This window comes from Mandrillus leucophaeus, unplaced genomic scaffold (assembly GCF_000951045.1).
Source record: "Mandrillus leucophaeus isolate KB7577 unplaced genomic scaffold, Mleu.le_1.0 Scaffold736, whole genome shotgun sequence".
Lineage (NCBI taxonomy): Eukaryota > Metazoa > Chordata > Mammalia > Primates > Cercopithecidae > Mandrillus > Mandrillus leucophaeus.
In genome coordinates, this window is record NW_012107986.1 from 245,331 (window position 1) to 264,537 (window position 19,207).

At 44.7% G+C, this 19,207-nt stretch overlaps 1 protein-coding gene across 1 annotated transcript in view; it reads left to right on the forward strand.

Moving 5' to 3' along the window:
* Positions 1-19,207, forward strand: part of PRKCE (protein kinase C, epsilon) — a 362,682-nt gene that overhangs the window by 244,884 nt on the left and 98,591 nt on the right. The window contains exon 10 of the mRNA XM_011965747.1: positions 12,261-12,415. Within this exon, the coding sequence (XP_011821137.1) occupies positions 12,261-12,415 (155 nt within the window). The remainder of the gene's footprint in view (positions 1-12,260; positions 12,416-19,207) is intronic.

Here is a 19,207-nt window from a genome sequence, read left to right on the forward strand (position 1 = left end):
AATGTTTCCTTGATTGTTTTTCCCTGAATCGGCTGGTCATTTTAATATCGATGTGGGCATGTTCTAATCCCCTGGTTAGTCAGCAGGATTTTTTTCTAAGAAGAATTAAACAGGCCGGGCGCGGGGGCTCAAGCTTGTAATCCCAGCACTTTAGGAGACCGAGAGGGGCGGATCACAAGGTCAGGAGATCGAGACCATCCTGGCTAACACGGTGAAACCCCGTCTCTACTAAAAAATACAAAAAAACTAGCCGGGCGAGGTGGCGGGCGTCTGTAGTCCCAGCTACTCGGGAGGCTGAGGCAAGAGAATGGTGTAAACCCAGGAGGTGGAGCTTGCAGTGAGCCGAGATCGAGCCACTGCACTCCAGCCCGGGTGACAGAGCGAGACTCCGTCTCAAAAAAAAAAAGAATTAAACAAGCAAAGAAACAAACAACAACAACAAAACAAAGATAGAAAAAACAGCAACAACAACAACAATAGCAGCAGGAGGAGCCACGATGAAATGGTTCAAGGATTGACCTAACCCAGGACTGCAGGTTTTATTTACTGCAGTATTCAGTACTTGAGCCTCCTGGAAATCAGAACTCCAGCATGACCTCTGTAGGTTTTGCTTTTTTTGTTGGTACAGGAACTGATAAGGTGACTCTTGAGTTTCTGGAATCAGAGTGGCAGCCACGTGGGCTGCGTAGGTTCTGTGGGGGGCTCAGCTCCAGCATCAGTGACTGGAGACCAGGTAGACTCTGAATTCTTCTTTACTGAGCTGCACGTGCACTGAGCCTGGACAGATGAGGATCTACAAGGGGTGTTTTGAACACCAGCTGTCAGCCTCTTATGTCCTGCCTGGGACACAGGAAGGTGTAGATGTGGGAAACAGGCAGAGTCTGATGCAGTCCCCACACCGGATCGTGGGGAATCGCCTGAGCTTACAGGAAGAGCGTTGGTAGAGGGCAAGCCATCATATGGGTTTTGGCTGGGTTGGGGAAATGGGATTAGAACAAGAATACTTTTATTTCTACGCTCAAAAATGTTTTTTTTGTCGCCCAGGCTAGAGTGCAGTGGCGCGATCTCAGCTCAGTGCAAGCTCCGCCTCCTGGGTTTACGCCATTCTCCTGCCTCAAACTCCCGAGTAGCTGGGACTACAGGCACCCGCCACCACACCCGGCTAATTTTTGGTATTTTTCAGAAGAGACGGGGTTTCACTGTGTTAGCCAGGATGGTCTCGATCTCCTGACCTTGTGATCCACCCACCGCAGCCTCCCAAAGTGCTGGGATTACAGGCATGAGCCAACGTGCCCAGCCTGCTCAAAAATCTTATAAGAAATGTTCCATAGGTCCTAAACTTTGGCTGCAAACAGCTGGCTACTGGTGGCAACAGGTGCCAGTGAGCAACCTGTTTTTTGATTTCTATTTAAGTTATTTCTTGGCTTGATGCAGTGGCTCACACCTGTAATCCCAGGATTTTGGGAGGCTGAGGTAGGCAGATTGCTTGAGTCCAGGAGTTTGAGACCAGCCTGGGGCTGGGTGACATAACAAAACCCTCTCTCTACAAAAAAATATGAAAAATTAGCTAGGCATGGTGGCATGCACCTGTAGTCCCAGCTACTCAGGGGACTGAGGTGAGAGGATCGCTTGAGCCTGGGAGGCCAAGGCTGCAGTGAGCCAAGATCATGCCACTGCACTCCAGCCTGGGCAACAGAGTGAGGCCCTGTCTCTCAATAAATAGGTAAATTCTTGATAACATCAAAAAGGGATTTGGCTAAGGCATCCTCTTGGCCAGAATGGGCAGACCGGAGAGTGAAACTTCTGCAAGATGATGAGGACGCAACGTTGGATAGAGGCCTGAGGCAAAGGTTCCTGAAGCCTTCCAGCTTTTCTGAAGTCCAGGTGAACAGCCAGGGACAGAGGACAGTAGCCAGATGCCATGCCCCACAAATGGCAATTGATAGAGAAAGCAGCCAGTGGGGCGAAACCAGGAGGAAGCCAGGATACTGGAAAGTGATGATTCAGCCTGGACATTGATGCTGGTCATGCAATGGAGGAAAAGAAAGAGTCTCTGCAAAACAGTACCACTGTGCTTTCTATTGGCCGGGTTCCCCGTCTCAAACCCTCCTGATTCTGTCATTTTCAAAGAGGAAACTAACAACACACCATTCCTGCTTAACTTTAGATGCTGCTATTGTTCGTGGCAGGAGATCGCTCTGGTGGTCAGCATTAACGAGATGTAGCCTAGTTGGGGGCTGCTCCATTTGTGCTGTCATATCATGGGATGAAAACTTCTTTTTCCTAAGATGTTGATGACCCTTGGAAAAGGAAAGTGTTCTCTGATCTATTGGACCAAAACTTTTCTTCTTTCCCCTGGCTTTCACACACAGATGGAAGTGAGTGGGACAGGGTGGCGGTAATTTGAGGTCATTCCCTGGGATAAGTGCAGCTCTAATTAGAGGCAGGAAATGTTTATTTGAGTTTTATTGGGTGAGTCAGTTTGGTGCAGCTTTAGGTCACTCTAAACTTGGGGTATCCTGTTTAAGTCAAGTAAGCATAGTTTTAAGGAACTGGAAACAAATATCAGATGTATGTGAATAAAATTTTCACTTTTTCAACCAGCAGACTATAGAGTGGAATTTTTACTATTTGGCCAATTGTAATTGAATTGAGCCTTTTCTCCAACAAAAAAGGCATCTCCCCTTTTACCAAAAGTGGGATGGACTCTGCCCTTATAGACAATCATTATTAGAAAGAACCATGTCTACAGACAATGGAATATTATTTAACCTTAAAAAAGAAAGAAATTTGGAACAACGTGAATGAAACAGGGGGACATTATGCTAAGTGAAATAACCTAGACACAGAAGGATAAATACTATGTGATACTACTTACCTGATGAATCTAAAATAGTCTAACTCATAGAAGCAGAGAGTAGAATAGGTTGGTGGCTTCCAGAGGCTGGTGGAGGTGGAATCAGGGAGGTGTTCAAAAAGAGGTACAAAGTTTCAGTTAGGAAAGATGATGGTAAGTCCTAGTGATTTGCTGGGCAGCATAGTGTCAATTTCACAATACTGTATTGTATACTTAAACATTTGCTAAGACTGGAGATTTTATGTTAAGTTTTCTCTCTGTCTCTCTCACGCACACACACGCGTGCGTGCCAAAATATAATAATAATAAAAAGAATGGACAGGAGCTTTGGGAGGTGATGGATGTGTTTATGGAATAGATTGTGGTGATGGTTTCATGGGTGTATACTCATCTCCAAGCTTATCAAGTTGTATACATGAAATATGTACAGCTTTTTGTATGTCAATCAGACCTCAAAAAGTAGTTTAAAAAAAGAAATAATAAAAATACAGCATTGCATTTAGAAAGAAAGGGAAAAAGAAAAGAACTAGCCATGTGAAAACCCATTTTATACATCCCATCTTACAATTGGTGTGGATGGAATTGGCCTTTGCTATAGGAGTTTGGTTGTGATAACCCTGAATTCGGGGAAAGACCACAAGAAGGTTGTTACACACTTGTGTATGGCTTTGAACAATGGGAGTTAGCAGGTGGTGAAGGCCTAGTAGAAGAAGGGCTGAAAGCATGTGAAAATGACTTTTTAAACATCATTAAGGTGATTATTTTTGTTATTATTGCATAGGAAAATTGACATCACTAAAAATTATTATTACTCAGATGAGACTTTTTCATTCTGTATGAATTGACAGGCAAGTCCCCAGTAAGAAAAAAAAAATCCTTCTTTCTATTATCTACACTGACCTCCTAGCAATACAGAGTTGGAAGTTCTGGGACACTGACTCAACAAGGCTCTGCCTGTAGTTCACACATAGTCTGTCTCCTTTAGAGCTGGAAAGTCCCACTCATTATTTACTGTTTTCATTTATTGTAATGATGGTTGTGCTTTCTTTGTGGCTTAACATTCAGAAATGGGGAAATAAATTTGATTTGGTTAAGTTTCCCAAAGTGGCTGTATGTTTATTTCATTTCTACCAAGGAAGTGTAGTAGTGAGGAATGAGGATTGCTTGTTTATCTTCTTCAAAGACAATACAACATTTTGGACAATGGAAATGGGGAAGAGAGAGAGTAATTTCAGGCTGCCTTCTTCCAATTCACCTTGAACTCTACTTCCAGAAGAGTTTTCCTTAAAATCAACTAGATGCCATTTTACAACTCCAAAGACTTCCAGGGGCCGGACATGGTGTCTTACACCTGCAATCCCAGCCTGTAAGAGGCTGAGGCAGGAGGATCACTTGAGGCCAGGAGTTCAAAACCAACCTGGGCAACATAGCAAGACCCTGTCTCTAAAAAAGAAAAAAATTAGCTGGACATGGTGGCACATGCATGTAGTCTCAACTACTCAGAAGGCTGAAGTGGGAGGGTCATTTGAGCCCAGGAGTTCAAGGCTGCAGTGAGCTATGATCGTGCCACTGCACTATAGGCTGGGTGACAGAGCAGGACCCTGTCTCAAAAAAAAAAGACTTTAGGGTTATTTACTTCCTACCTATGTTGTCAGAAGCACTTTTCTGTCTCCTTCCTACCTATTCCCTGCATCTATGCACTATTCCCTAAATGACAGTTTTTTTTACTGAGCTCACACCTGCCTTCCTCATTCCCACATGTAATTTTCATCTCTGCTTACCTCTGCCCTTCAAGGTTGTGCTTCTAATTTACCAGGCCTTCTCCTCTTCCCACTCACATTGTTCAAAATTTTACTTAAATGTAGTCTTTGCCTCAGTTCAGCTTTATCTCAAATTCCTATAGCAGTGGTCAGTTTCATCAATACCAGTTATATTATAGAAAATATAGGAGTTTCTGGCCAGGCACGGTTGCTCACACCTGTAATCCTGGCACTTTGGGAGACCGAAGCGGGTGGATCATGGTGACCTCATGAGATCAAAACCATCCTGGCCAACATGGGGAAACTCCATCTCTATTGAAAATACAAAAATTAGCAGGCGTGGCAGCGTCCGCCTATAGTCCCAGCTACTCGGGAGGCTGAGGCAGGAGAACTGCTTGAACCCGGGAGGTGGAGGCTGCAGTGAGCCGAGATCATGCCACTGCACTCCAGCCTGAGTGACAGAACAAAACTCCATCAAAAAAAAAGAAAGGAAAGAAAGAAAGAAGGAAGGAAGGAAGGAAGGAAGGAAGGAAGGAAGGGAGGAAAGAAAGAAAGAAAGAAAATATAGGACTTTCTATAGGACTGTTTTGTATAATGATCTTCTCTAAGTGATAAAACCTGGATGAAAGATGATTATTCTCTAGGGGGTGCTAAGATACAATCCAGATACATAGGCTTTACAATCTGATTTGATACAGGAGAGTTTAGCACATAATTATACAACATTTAGTGCTGCTTTCCATGATTTCCTGTCTTCAGTTTCGAGCTCTTGAAAAACATAAGCCATGGCTTATGTCATCTTCTATATCCCCCAGCCATTTACCCAAAAGCTGGGCACCCAGGAAAGACCTGTTGCCATTGATAGGTTAGATGATATAGACATGGAGGGGAGAAGATGTTTTAGAGTGTGAAATTAGGACCCCCAATTTCTTTATATGGTACATTGGAGAAATTGCTCATGCTGTCACCAGCACATCAAGTAAGGGCTGTTCCAAGCATGGTCTTTAGTTGGTCATTTATGTGAAATTGATGTAAGAGCTATAAAATCTTTGCACGTATAAACAGCTGACAGGTGACAGAGAATCTGTGTATCCAAAGAAACCAAACTGCTGCTGAGGGGAAGCCTCTGGCTATCTGTCACACCTTGAAAGGCAAACAGGACAGGCCTAGTTTTCTCTTCAAAGGCTGGAAAGGTTAGCGCTCTGGGAAAATGGAGCCCGATGGGAATTTCAAACACACGGTGTGGTTCTTCCAGCTCGAAGGTCATTATTAACTATTCTTACCCTAAATGGCCGTGACACATAATCTCTTTCCTAATTTTATTATTTTACTTGCTATCACAAGACCGTAACTTTTTAGACATTCAGGTGAGATTAAGGGAGGAGGAGGTGGGATAAGGCTTTTAAAATCTTTGATTACCTCAGAAAACATATTTGCTTACTTTACCAGGAAGTTGATGTTTTGTTTTGTTTTGTTTTCTACCTATGCCAAGAGGGGATTAATGAGTAGCTGCCGGGTTTGCCAGCTTTCTTTTGATTTCAGTTTATGTAATTAAGCAGTTCTCAGAATGACTTGAGTTCTCACCCTGCATCAAAACATGCTTCTCAAATGTGTTAGATTTGAAGGTCAGAAACAATGCAGACTCAGTAAAGGGAGGGGAAATGAAACTTTTACCTTGCTTTTAAAACAGCCTGAATGTATAAAAAAAGAGTTGATCATGCTTCGGGGTCATGAACATGGAGCTCTGTTGAGTAGAAAGCAAGTTAAAACTAAAGTTCAAAATGGGCTAAAGTTAGAATAGCTCAAGATGAGGTTTTACAATATAAATGACATGGGGAAACCAGCTCTGGATTACCTTTGAGTTTCTAGCAATCTGAACCTTGTCCATGGTGGGTATTCAAGAACTCAGGCATTTGATGCAGACATAATAGGAACCCACTATATGCCTGGCTCAATTCTAGTTGCTGGGACTACAGTAAGGAACTAAAGCAACAAAAATTCCTCCTCTCATGGTGCTCCCTGGAGCGAAGGTTGGATGAGCAGATTTTGCTTGAGCACCTTCTCAGGTGTGGAGTTTGGAGCTAATATTGCTTAGGATTGCTAGGGAGAATAAGTGTGTTCCTCAAGGAGCTGAACATCTCACTGGGAAGTGAAGACAACTATCCAAAGAACAAAAGGATCACTCAAGTCTGTAACCAAATACTGAGGTGTTGATATAGACAGACCCTCTGAAATGGTGAGAGTGGGCACCCAGCTCCAGATTCTGCAGACACAGGCTCACAGCAGCAGGCTGACTTAACTAGCTAAGCAGTAAGAATTTGCAGTTATGCATACACACACACACACACACACACACACACACACACACACACACTTTTTTAGAGGCAGGGTTTCACCATGTTGCCCAGGCTGGAGCACGGTGGTGTGATCACGGCTCATTGAAGCCTTCACCCCTTGGGCTCAAGCAATCCTCCCACCTCAGCCTCCCCAGTAGCTGGGACTATAGGTGTGCACCACCATGCCTGGCTAACTTTTTAATTTTTTTTTTATAGACAGGGTCTCGCTATGTTGTTTAGGCCTCAAGCCATCCTCCCACCTCAGCCTCCCAAATTGCTGGGATTCCAGGCATGAGCCACTACACCTGGCCTGCAGATATAAATATTTAGATCACTCATTGCTTCTTATAGCCCCCTAACATTTTTTAGTTCTTCTATTTACAAGGTGTTTGTTTTTAAAAGAGATTATAACAACTTCTCTTTCAGGTTAGTTCAATTCCCTTAAAAAACAGCAAGCCAGAGTTACCAACAGTTCCTGCCCTCATGAAGCACACAGACTACGGGGGGAGAAAGTCATAAATTAATTACACAAATAACACCTCAAATGTGTTAGATTTGAAGGTCAGCATTCTGCTGCGCTGAATGCTACAACAGAGAGTGTAGCACATCAGAGGAGGATTTGACCTTGTCAGAGAAGTCAGGGGCAGCCTCCTGGAAGAAAAGATGGTTGTGCTGAGATCTGAAGGGTGAGGAAGGCAGGGGAGAAAACATTCTAGGCAGAAAGAACAGCGTGAATAAAGCCCTGGGGCAGAGGGAACAAGGGACAGCTGGAAAGGAGAAGACTAAGAAGACCACATAGACTTTGAGGCATATTAGAGAGTTTTCCGTTTATTCCTAGAGTACCAGGGAGACTTTAATAGAATCGAGCTATAGAGTCTGGGCACGGTGGCTCATGCCTGTAATCCCAGCATTTTGGGAGGCCAAGGCGGGTGAATCACTTGAAGTCAGGAGTTTAAGACCAGCCTGGGCAACATGGCAAAACCCCATCTCTACTAAAAATACAAAAAATAGCTGGGCATGATGGCATTTGCCTTTAGTCCCAGCTACTTGGGAGGCTGAGGCAGGAGAATCACCTGAACCCGAGAGGCGAGGTTGCAGTGAGCCAAGATCACACCATTACACTCCAGCCTGGGTGACAGCACGAGACTGTCTCAAAAAACTAAGCAGTAGACTTAGAGGAGGAAGGGGGATGGGTTACAAGCAGATTTCTGTTTCAGCAGGGTCCCTCTACCTAGAGCATGACCAGCATTAGGAGGGGGAACTGGAGTAAATGTGGGGAGCATCAGCAGCAAGGCATCTGCAAAAATCTAGACAAGGGATGATAGTTGCTTGGGCCAGAATGGTGGGCGTGATGGTGGTAGAGAGGGAGAGAGAAATGGACAAGTATACAGGGGAAAAGGTACGAAATGCAAAGGTACGATAAGTAAACATGACAGGACTTGTTGAGGACTGAGGGAGAGAGAGGTATTAAATGACTCAGGTTTCTGAAGGGTGAAGCTTTGCCATGAGACCTAGTTCATTGGGGTAGATAGTGAAGTCAGTTTTGGACATGTTGGGTTTGAGTGCCTTTGGGGCATCTGGATGGAGATGTCAGAACCGCGTTTGGATGAGTGGTCTGGAGCTTGGAACAGAAGTCTAGGATGGAGGTCTGAGCTTGTGAGTCATCTGCATAGAAGTGCCTTGGAAACTGGGCGTGGAGAAGATCCTCAGTGAGCACTCAGTGAAGATGGGGAGCATCTGGAGCCCAGACTTGTGGGATTCCAACACTTAACAGCTGGGAAGAGGCGAAGCCCATGAGAGAGGCAGAGAAAGCCCTGCCAGAAATTTAGGGGGGAAATCTGAAAGCCAAGGGAAACAAGTGTGTGTTGAAAGAGGATGTGGTCAGGGAAGAAAGCTGCAAAGAGGTCAGAGAAAATGAAGACTTAAGATGATAACTGCTCAAATACCATCTATAGCAACAGTCATAGCCAATCTTCATTTTGAGCCAGGCATTTTAACATGTAATTTAACCTTCATGAGAATTCTGTAAGGCAGATTCTATTACTCAATCATTCGGATTTTTTTTTTTTTTTTTTGAGACGGAGTTTCTCTCTGTCACCCAGGCTGGAGTGCGATGGTGCAATCTCAGCTCTCTGCAACTTCCACCTCCCGACCTCAAGCGATTCTCTCTCATGCCTCAGCCTCCTGAGTAGCTGGGATTACAGGAACGCGCCACCATGCCCAGCTAATTTTTGTATTTTTTGTATAGACGGGGTTTGGCCATGTTGGCCAGGTCGGTCTCGATCTCCTGGCCTCAAGTGATCCGCCCGCTTCGGCCTCCCAAAGTTCTGGGATTACAGGCATGAGCCACTACACCCGGCCCATCCTCATTTTTTACAGATCAGAAAACTGAGCACAGAGAGTCAAAGGCATTTGCCGGAGTCATTTGCAGCCAGTGAGTGATAAAACCGATATGGGAACGCCTCTTTCTCACCCCACAGCCCCTACTCTTAAAAACTGCGTCCAGTGTTGGTAGAATAAAAAGCAGCCAGGGAGGATGATGGGAAGGGGAGGTTCTTCCGCTTTAGAGATTTGGATTCTCCTAAACACAGTCAAGGAAATACTCCATTGTTGCTAAAGTCCAAGTCCAGGGCCGGTGACTATGGAATGGGCACCTCAGTGGCTGTTTCAGGTAGTGTGGTTTAGTGTTCAGTGAACGATCCAGCTGTACTTCCCATGTGAAAGGCTTGCCCCAGTGCTCCAGGGCAGAGGCTGTCACAGTGTTGTCCCTGGCCTGCCAGCATTGCCCGGAAACTTGTTAGAGGATTCAGATTTTCAGACTCTGCCCCAGATCTTCTGAACCAGATATCTGAGTGGGGGGCTCAGCAATCCGTGTCCTAACAAGCTTCCATGTGATTCTAATGCATGAGTTGAAGAGTCTTTGTTCTTGGAAGGAATCCTTGAAACGACAGAAAGGAGACCAAAATAATGTATAATCCTTATATTGCACAGATGCAAGATATCTAGGCAGAAACCAGATGGAGGAGAGTCAGTGCTTCTCAACCCTGGCCACACATGGGAATCACCTGAGGAGCTTTTACAACTACTGAGGCCGGGTCCCCGCCCTTAAAAATTCTGATTCCGATGGTCTGAGATTGGCCAGAGCATTTAATTTTTGAAATGAGGATTTGAATGGAGAATGGATGATTGAATAAATAGTCAGCAAGGCAGCCCATGTACTTCTGATTACAAAATTTTACTCTGGGGAGAAAACGAGGTAGGCCTGGAAGAAGAGCAAAATAAATGGAAGAAAAACCGGACTTAGGTCCTTTGTGAATGTCAGTATAGATTGAATAATTCTAGAGACTGCAGTGGGGATGAAAGTAGTTTGAATTAATAACAATTCTTAACTACGGACTTTATTTTCAAAGAGATGTCAGTAGTAAGATAGATATGCTTCCTAAATAAAGAAGCTCATTGGTAAATTTTACTGAGACCTAATGGAAAATAATATGCTAACATCCTCTGGAAGCTTCACTTAGATTATAGCTATGTGTTAAGAACGTGAGCCAGGCACGGTGGCTCACGCCTGTAGTCCCAGCACTTTGGGAGGCCGAGGCGGGCGGATCACGAGGTCAGGAGATCAAGACCATCCTGGCCAACGTGGGGAAACCCCATCTGTACTAAAGTTACAAAAATTAACCGGGCATGGTGGCGTGTGTCTGTAATCCCAGCTACTCAGGAGGCTGAGGCAGGAGAATTGCCTGAACCAGGAAGTCAGAGGTTGCAGTGAGCTGAGATCAAACCACTGCACTCCAGCGTGGCGACAGAGCAAGACTCTGTCTCAGAAAAAAAAAAAAAAAAAAAAAAAAGAATGTGCTCTGCCTCTCTGGCCTCTTAAACCTCACCATTTACTTTGCTAACCTTCCTCTACAACTGATCTGGTCAGTTTACTGGCCCCTAAACTTGCTTACTCCATTCCCATGTCCTGGCATTGGTTCCTGCCTCCCCCGACCTTCTTTTTCTCTCCAGGCCTAGCTACATCTAAAATCCTCCATGGCCTCCCAAGTCAGAGAGCTCCTTTTTCTCTGAATCTTTTTAGCACCTGGCGTTTTTCATGCATTTGGCTCCTATTTTGTTTTTTTATCATTTTGCCCATTTTCCGTCTCCACCCCTGGATTGTAAGCTCCCCTGGACAGCAATGGCTTATAATTCTTTGCCCTCACCTAGCAGAGTGTCCCACACCCTAGGAGCTTAGAGTATAATAGTCAAGAAACGGTGCAAAGAGAATGTCAGTCCATCCTCTCCCCACATTGTCATAGATTGCAGGTAAGAAGGGGCCACCTCCAATGAGGTGTGACTGTGGTTTGGCCATTCTGAGGGCTGCCTTGAGGGAGGAAGCCACAGGGGATCCTGGAAGGAATATCCTCCAAAGTAAAAAGTGGCCCTCACAGTGAATGGGGGTTCACAGTCTCATGATTCCACATTGCAATCTGTTAGTCTCCTGGGACTGCCTCAACAAATTACTGCAAACTTGGTGGCTTAAAACCACAGAAATGTATTCTCTCACAGTTCTGGAAGCCAGGAGTCTAGCATCACTGGACCTACATGAAGGTGCTGGCCAGGCCATTCTCCCTCCAGAGACTCCGCTCCTTGCCTCGTCCAGCTTCCGGGGCTGTCTGCATCCTTTGACTTGTGACGGCTTCACTCCGATCTCTGCCTTTGTGGCCACTCGGCCTCCTCCTCCCTGTCTCAGGTCTCCCTCTACCTGCCTCTTACAAGGACACTTATGATTGTATTTAAGACCCATGCTGGTAATCCAGGATAACCTCCCCATCTCAGGATCCTTCACTTAATTACATCTGCAAAATCCTTTTTTTTCTTTTTTTTTTTAGCCATATAAGGTAACATTGACACATTCAAGGGTTAGGACCTGGATATCTTTTAGAGGAGGGTTGTTCAACCTACCACAGATATAAAGGTAACTGGAGCCCCAAAAGGGCAGAGACTTGTCCAAGGCCACACTTCCAGTTGGCAACAAAAATCAAAGACCCCGGTCTCCTTTCTGTCCATTTAGGCTACTTCCACTAGACCGAGCTGATGCCCACCAAAGGAAGACAGAGAAAAAGTAAAATTGCACTTCATACTCTAATCTGTGTGCTTTATTCCTTTGTCTTCTTTCTGGATCAGGTGCTACCAGGATTCACCCACCTTTGAGGCTTCTTCCCCCTTGATTCCTGGTAACCTTATGCTGAGCTCACACTAAGCTGGCCTGTGTGGGCAGCTGCAATCGAATGACCCAAATGGCATTTTCTTCTCTCCTTTCAGGACCGCCTCTTTTTCGTCATGGAATATGTAAATGGTGGAGACCTCATGTTTCAGATTCAGCGCTCCCGAAAATTTGATGAGCCTCGTTCACGGTTCTATGCTGCAGAGGTCACGTCGGCCCTCATGTTCCTCCACCAGCATGGAGTCATCTACAGGTAGCTTCTTCTCTCCTCTCTTTGCTGAAAGTGAAGAAAATAAAGGATGCTTCAGATACTTGAACTGACTTCAGCTCCTGCCCACTCATCTCTTAGCAACCTGCTTTAGATTAGCTGTTTGTTCCAATTTGCTTACAGAAGGGTTTTTTGGGGGCTGTTTATTCCTGTGAATGTTAGTATTTGAATGGCCCTGGGAGATTTGACCCACTGTTTGTGCCAGTTTTGATTTAAAGCTCGAGCATGACATTTTAAAGGCTTGGTGCCAGGTGACCTTGGTGTGACCTTCATTTCTCTCTCTCCTCCACCCTCTTCCTTGAACATCAGGGCATTCTCTTTACGTTTTTCTTCTGTGCCATGAACTTCCTCCCCTTCCCAGTCTCTTGCCACTTCCTGAGTTTGTTTGGCTTAGTTTTCTCCAGCAGATAGAATCAGGGAAGGAGGAGTTGCTTGAGGGACTGGGGGTTTATGATCTTGGGTGGGGAACAGGGAATGGGAACTAGACAATATCCAACAGGAAGTGACTTTTTGCAGATCGTCCAATCCTTTATTACTGCCCGCTCCCCTTCCAAGAAACACACGCACGTCCACACACACATGCACGCGCACACTAATTTTCCATAAAGAGAACAAGGCTATGCAGGCTTTTCTGTGAGGTTAGGAATGCTGGGAGGAGTAAATATTTATAATTAGCAACAAGAACACTAAAGTTCCTTAAGGTTTTCTCAATGCTGTTAATTTCTTCACTTGGTCTTTGCTTCCTCTTTTTTAATTTTATTTTTATTTATTTATTTATTTATTTTTAATTGGGTAGAAGAGTAGCTGGCTTGGTTTCACCTAGAACTTGGTTACTCATCTGAACATTACTGACCCGCTCCTGGGAGCAGTGCCCTGGCCAGATGTTCTTCAAGGCATTCTGGTCAACCCCACTCCAGGCTTCCCTTCCTTCTGCCATCTCTAAGCTTCCTCAGTCAGTGATTTCCTAGAACCCATATAATAAAGACCATGCTTCCTAGGCTGCCATTCATGGCCCTTTGCCATGGGAGTCCATGCATTTTTTTTCTGTTGCTGCATATCCAATGACCGCAAACGTAATGGTGTCGAACAGTACCCATCCATTATCTTGCATTTTCCGTGGGTCAGGAGTCCAGGTATGACTTACCTACATGCCCGGTTCAGGGTCTCATGAGGCTGTGATTGAGGAGTCAGCCGGGGCTGCATTCTCTTCTGAAGTTTGGGCTCATCTTTCAAGCTCATGTGCTTGTGGGTAGATTTTTTTTTCCTTGCAGCTTTAGAACTCATGTGACTTGCTCCTTCAAGGCCAGCAGCAGAGCAAGTGTTTTCTGCCGTAAGTCTCTAACTTCAGGGAAGGTCTGGGCCTTCTTGTCAATGGCCCTAATCAGGCTTACCCAAGATAATGTCCCTTTTGATTAACTCAAAGTCAGATGATTTGAGCCTTAATTATATCTGCAATATCCCTTTGCCATATAATGTCGTATAACCCCAGTAGTGATATCACATCAGCTTTGCCATATTCTGTTGGTTAGAGGTAAGTCACAGGCTCCACCTTACTCAAGGGCAAAAGATTACAGGATTATACCAGAGCATGAGTTGGGGGTCACTTTAGGCTGTGTCTGCTACAGCTTCATACACCTTTCTCTCCTCACTTCCCACACCCCTTGTTTCGCACCCACAAAGGTTCTTAGCTTTCATCAAACTCACCTGCCAATTTCCAACTTTGCTGTGCTTCTGCCCTCATTTGTACCTCCTCTGTCCAGCCGCAAAACCCCATGCAGCACTGCCTGCCTGGCTCCATTAGCCAGAGTGAGTCTCTGCATCCTTCACACTTTCCTTTGTGAAGAAATTGCAATTTGAGACTTTCATTGCTGCTCCTGCCACTGTTCACCTTGTGGTAGGATTGGACATCTATATAGATCCTTCTCTAAGTTTCAAACTCAAAGGGCCATTTCTTCTTTTTATTAAACCTTCAATCTTCCTTTATTCTTATTCTACATGCTCTTCTTGATTTGTGCATAATAAATATCAACATAGGATCATTGACTTCAGTTAATGGTCTGAATGGCCTTAATCCCTATCCTGAAAGCAATTTACAAGCTACTTAGAGATGCAGGAATGGGATACAATGCACGTACTTCAAGGCTGTGCATTGTTAGGTGCCAAGGACAAGAAGAAAAACTGCCATTCCTTGAGATGTCTTCCCCATCTCTAATAAAGTGAGTACAATCACCAACATTTTATTGCAGGGATACAGAGACTCAATTTAAGAAATGTGTCCAAAGCCATACGTGGTAAATGACAGGCATAGGAGGTGTAACTGACACACCAACTAATGCTGCACACCATGACACTTGGTACCCCGCCTTTTCAAGTTCAACTCTAAACTCCTTTGCTAATCATTTTAGGTACTCCAAAACTTGACCTTCCCTTACATTTCAGCTTCCCTAAAGGAATGTCTTCCTCTCACCAACCTGTGACCACTTTTGCTCTATTGGCTTCTATGAGCCATTCTCTTCTCCCCACCTCCCCTCCCATTGTCCTAACCATTCTTATCACTGTGGCTGGCTCCTTCATCCTGTAAATGCTGGTTTTCCCCAGGGCCTTCATGCCTCTTCATTCTTATTCTACACACTGGGCAATTTCAGCCTTCCCATGGCTTCAGACAACTTCTACATGCCAATAACTCTTCACATCTCTGTATCCAGCATTCCTTTATATCTAGCCCTGCATTATTTCCAGAGTCCCACACAAGATCTCTTCTGTTAAACCTCTCCCCATCAACGTTGGACCTTCCCAGCTCTCTCCATTCTTCCCTGGCTAGTTTGCAGTAGTCGCTGTCTTCACTAGCTTACTGCCTCTTGGTTTTCTGCCCTCCAGTCTATCCATCCACCTCCCCTCCATTGCTGCCCACTATTCTAAAACACAGACTGGTTGTTGCATGTTCCCCTTCTTAGCAGCCTTCAGCCCTTATAAGATAAAGTCCAAATATCTTTGGGAACCAGACCCCAGGCCCTGGGGCTGCTGTGCATAGCTTTGTAGTTTGGGCCCAGCAGAAGTGAGGGGCACAGGTAGTGGGTGGGGGAAGGCATCCAGCCCCTCTCCACTTGCATGGGGAGCTTCAGCCCACAGCAAGGGATGCTTTTCTACCCAGAGGAAATGGAGTTTTGTGCTTCTTACAAAGACACTGTACTGTTAACAGGGCCCCATGGCCCTGATGACCTTTTGGCCCTTATCCCCATTGCCACCCTTTAGGCACTCCAAATTACTTGCCATTATCCCCAAAATACCATTCCCTCTCACTTCTCTGAGCCTTTGCCCCCATTGTCCCTAGGATTCCCTTGCTCCTAATCTGTGTCTGCATCAGTGGTTCCCAGTTCACATCCAAGATCTGACTGCCTCAGGGTCCCTGGTTTAAAAAAATACAGATCCTATAATACTGGGGGAGGGGAAATAGGTAAGGGGATGGGTGAAAACAGAATGGTCATGAGTAGGTGATTGCTGGAGATGGATGATGGGCACTTGGAGTTCACTATTCTGTCTACTTTCATGTATGTTTTGCCATAATAATCATAAACACAGATTCCAGAGTAATACTCCTGGAGCTATTGATTCAATAGATCTGACGTATGGAGTTTAGGAATTTGTATTTTTTAAAAAAATGTTATCTAGGTGATTGGGAGACCATAGCTGAAGAGAATTCATCCTCGGGACCTCATCAAGCACTCCAGCTGTGAGCAGCCTCCCCTGACTCCCTCCCATAGTGGGATCATGCCTCCCCTGAGCAACATGACAGTCTCTTTATTGCGCATTCTGCTTGTTCCCTCTGCCACCCTAGGGTTTTTACTTATGATACCTCTTCTGTCATTGAGAACTCCACCTGAGAGTGCTTACCTAGTTGATCTAAGACGGTATCCTACTTGGCAGTAGATGATCAATCAATATTTGTTCTTGTAGTCTCTACTGCCCCAGAGTCTTCTAATCCAGTGGGTTGCTACCTCACAGGTGTATGTTTCTCAAGTCTTTGTTTGAAGCATTTCTAGTATACAACATCTTTCTTTTTCTGCACCCCCCAAAACACCCATTTCTTCTTATCTTTTATTTTATGGATTCTTGAGGACCCTGTGGTCTGTGTTTCCCATGCTGCCTTTGTATCAAGCTGCAAAAGGCTCTGAGAAGGGCTCTCTGGGGAGGTCTGTATGAGGTTGATGGAGAAGTTGTGTGTATGTGTTTCTGCCTGTTGGCTTCTGGCTATTCTGATCCAGGCAGAGACCACGTTTTGTGGGTGATACAGGGAATTTATGTGGGAGACAGGCAAGACCAAGTTTAGGAGGACAAGCGTCATTGCTTAAGTTGAGATAGAATTTTCCAGCTCTCCTGTTGGAATTGATACACAAGCTAATTAGCAGCTAATTGGTCCATGTCCAAGAAGTAAGAGAAGTCATTTCTCTGGCTCACACTTGAAAGAGAACCCAAGCAGATAGACACAATCTCCTTTTCCTCTGGTCTCTTTCCCCCTACACAGCAGAGGGCGCTGTCTCTGTGTTCCCTGCTGGACATGGAGTCGGGGGAGGGGTGGGGGTGGGGTTCCTGTCCCTTGTGCTGTAGTAGAAGAATGCATTAGATCACCTGTTTCCACTCTTCCTAATTATGGCATTTAACAACCCGCCCCCCCATACACTTGTAGACACTGTGGGAGGTTTTGGAAGGGTGGGCCTTCCGTCCAAGATTGATTCAGGGAAATTCCTCCTCCTCAACATGCTGCTCAGTGCTTATGCATGTGATTCTCCCAGCCGCCCAACCGCAGCAGCTGACTTTCAGAGAATACTCCCTCTGTCCACATGTCATGAAGGAGAGATTTTGTGATGATGCCTCAGACAGTGAAGGGAGCAGGGGGGCCTGGGAATGGAGCTGAAGGCTTGGCAGCCAGGAAGGTATCTTTTTTTTCTTTTGTAATCCGGAAGTCAGGAACGCTGTGCAGCAGAGGGTGGAGAAAGATGTAGATTCCACAGCCCTGACCAAGTGTCCCCATGCTTTCTGCCTGCATCCTCATCAATAAAGTGGGAATGATAGTTATACCTGTCTCACAAAGTTGTAGGGATTTCATGGGTGGATAGGTCTAAATAATTTAAAATACCACCTGCCACACAGTAAGTTCTCAGTAAATGTTAGCCAGTCACATTATACCTCAAATTTACATTGTTAAGATACAGTGAAAGAACATTAGAGATGTCTTATCCATCCCAGTCACCAAAAGGGATGCCTGAAATCACTTTAGAGAAATGAATTATTTCTTGTCCTTTTTTCTTCATTCTTTCCTTCTGATAAAATTGAACTCTTTCTTTTTTGAAATGATAAAGTAGTAGTCATAGGGAAAATAAAAATTTAAGCAGTGAAAAATGGTGTAAAGTCCATTTTTCTTCATCAAACTCATAACTACCCAGGGGTAAACAGTTTAACAGTTTCTAGAGAACTTTCTGAGAAATCTTCTTGAGCAACTTACAAAACCTCTTTGTGACTGCTCTCCACTTGTGAAGTTCAGATAGTACCTGCCTTGTCTCCTTCAAAAGGTAGCTGAGAGTGATTACTACAAGTCAGACTGTGATAGAGGATATGAAAGCCAGTGGGAAATGACAGAGCATCTTATTATGTCACATATCATGAATAATTAACATTTGTCATTTTGAGCACTAAAATTTGGTCTTTATCCACCAGCGGAGAAAGGTATAAGTTATAAACTCTCCCTCCCTAGATTCTCCAAGCCTTTTGATTTCTAATGAGCCCTTATCATCATTCCCTGGGAGTCAGTCTTCCCCCAGTGCCTGTAGTGTGCCCGGTGCCAGAATTGGGCAGAGGGGAGAGAGAGGAGGTGCCTCTGCCTTGGCGAAGCCTAGATTCTTCTGTACTCAGGAGGTGCTTAGAAAGGGCTTTCCTTGTTGACCATGATGTTTACAAAAAGTCAAATAAGAATTAAGAGCAAGGAACAAAAATTTAGTCAGAACCTCAGTGCATCTTATAAACCTGTCTTAACTATCTTGTTCTCTCCAGAGACAGGGAACAAAGCCCATAGGAGAGGCTTAGGAGGGGCTTTCCTAGAAGGAGCTGGGGTTGTACTGAGGTCTCTAGCTGTGCCCTCCAAACCAGGCCTCCGTATGGAAAATGCATATGAAGTTGTGATATAAATTTTAGTCCTGCCATCCTGCTAGTCAGAGGGGAAAGTGTGTGCCTTAATCTCTGGAATCATGTCCTGCCATTGGCACACAGTTAGGGATTTCCTGACTTGGATGAAGGTCTTTAGTTAAACCTGAATTAATAACTGGAAGGTCTAACGTGTAGTCTCATCCTCTATTAATACATTATCAAGTTATTTAAAACTCTAATACAAAGAAAGGGAGGAGAAAGTAGGGGCATCTCTTTTTGCCTTTGAGTCTTCTAGGACCTGACCTTTAGAAAGTCACTGAGGGTACTTGGGGATTGTTTTCCCCAGAGAGCATTGTTCTCAGCTGTCAGCGTTACCCCACCCATTATAGAAAATGATATTTTGACATAAAACTCCTAAAGATCTAAGGACCGAGTCTCTAATGGAAGGAGATCAGCTACCATGGCAGAAATGATGAGTGAATGTTAAATCAGGGAGGGCCTTGGAGACTGCATAATCCATCTCCTTCGTTTTGTAGATGCAGAACTTGGAAACCAAAATTGGTGGAATAACTCACCCGAGTTCACAGAATGAGATAGTGTAAAGCTTAGATGTTACTTTAATCAAAGATATACATGTAG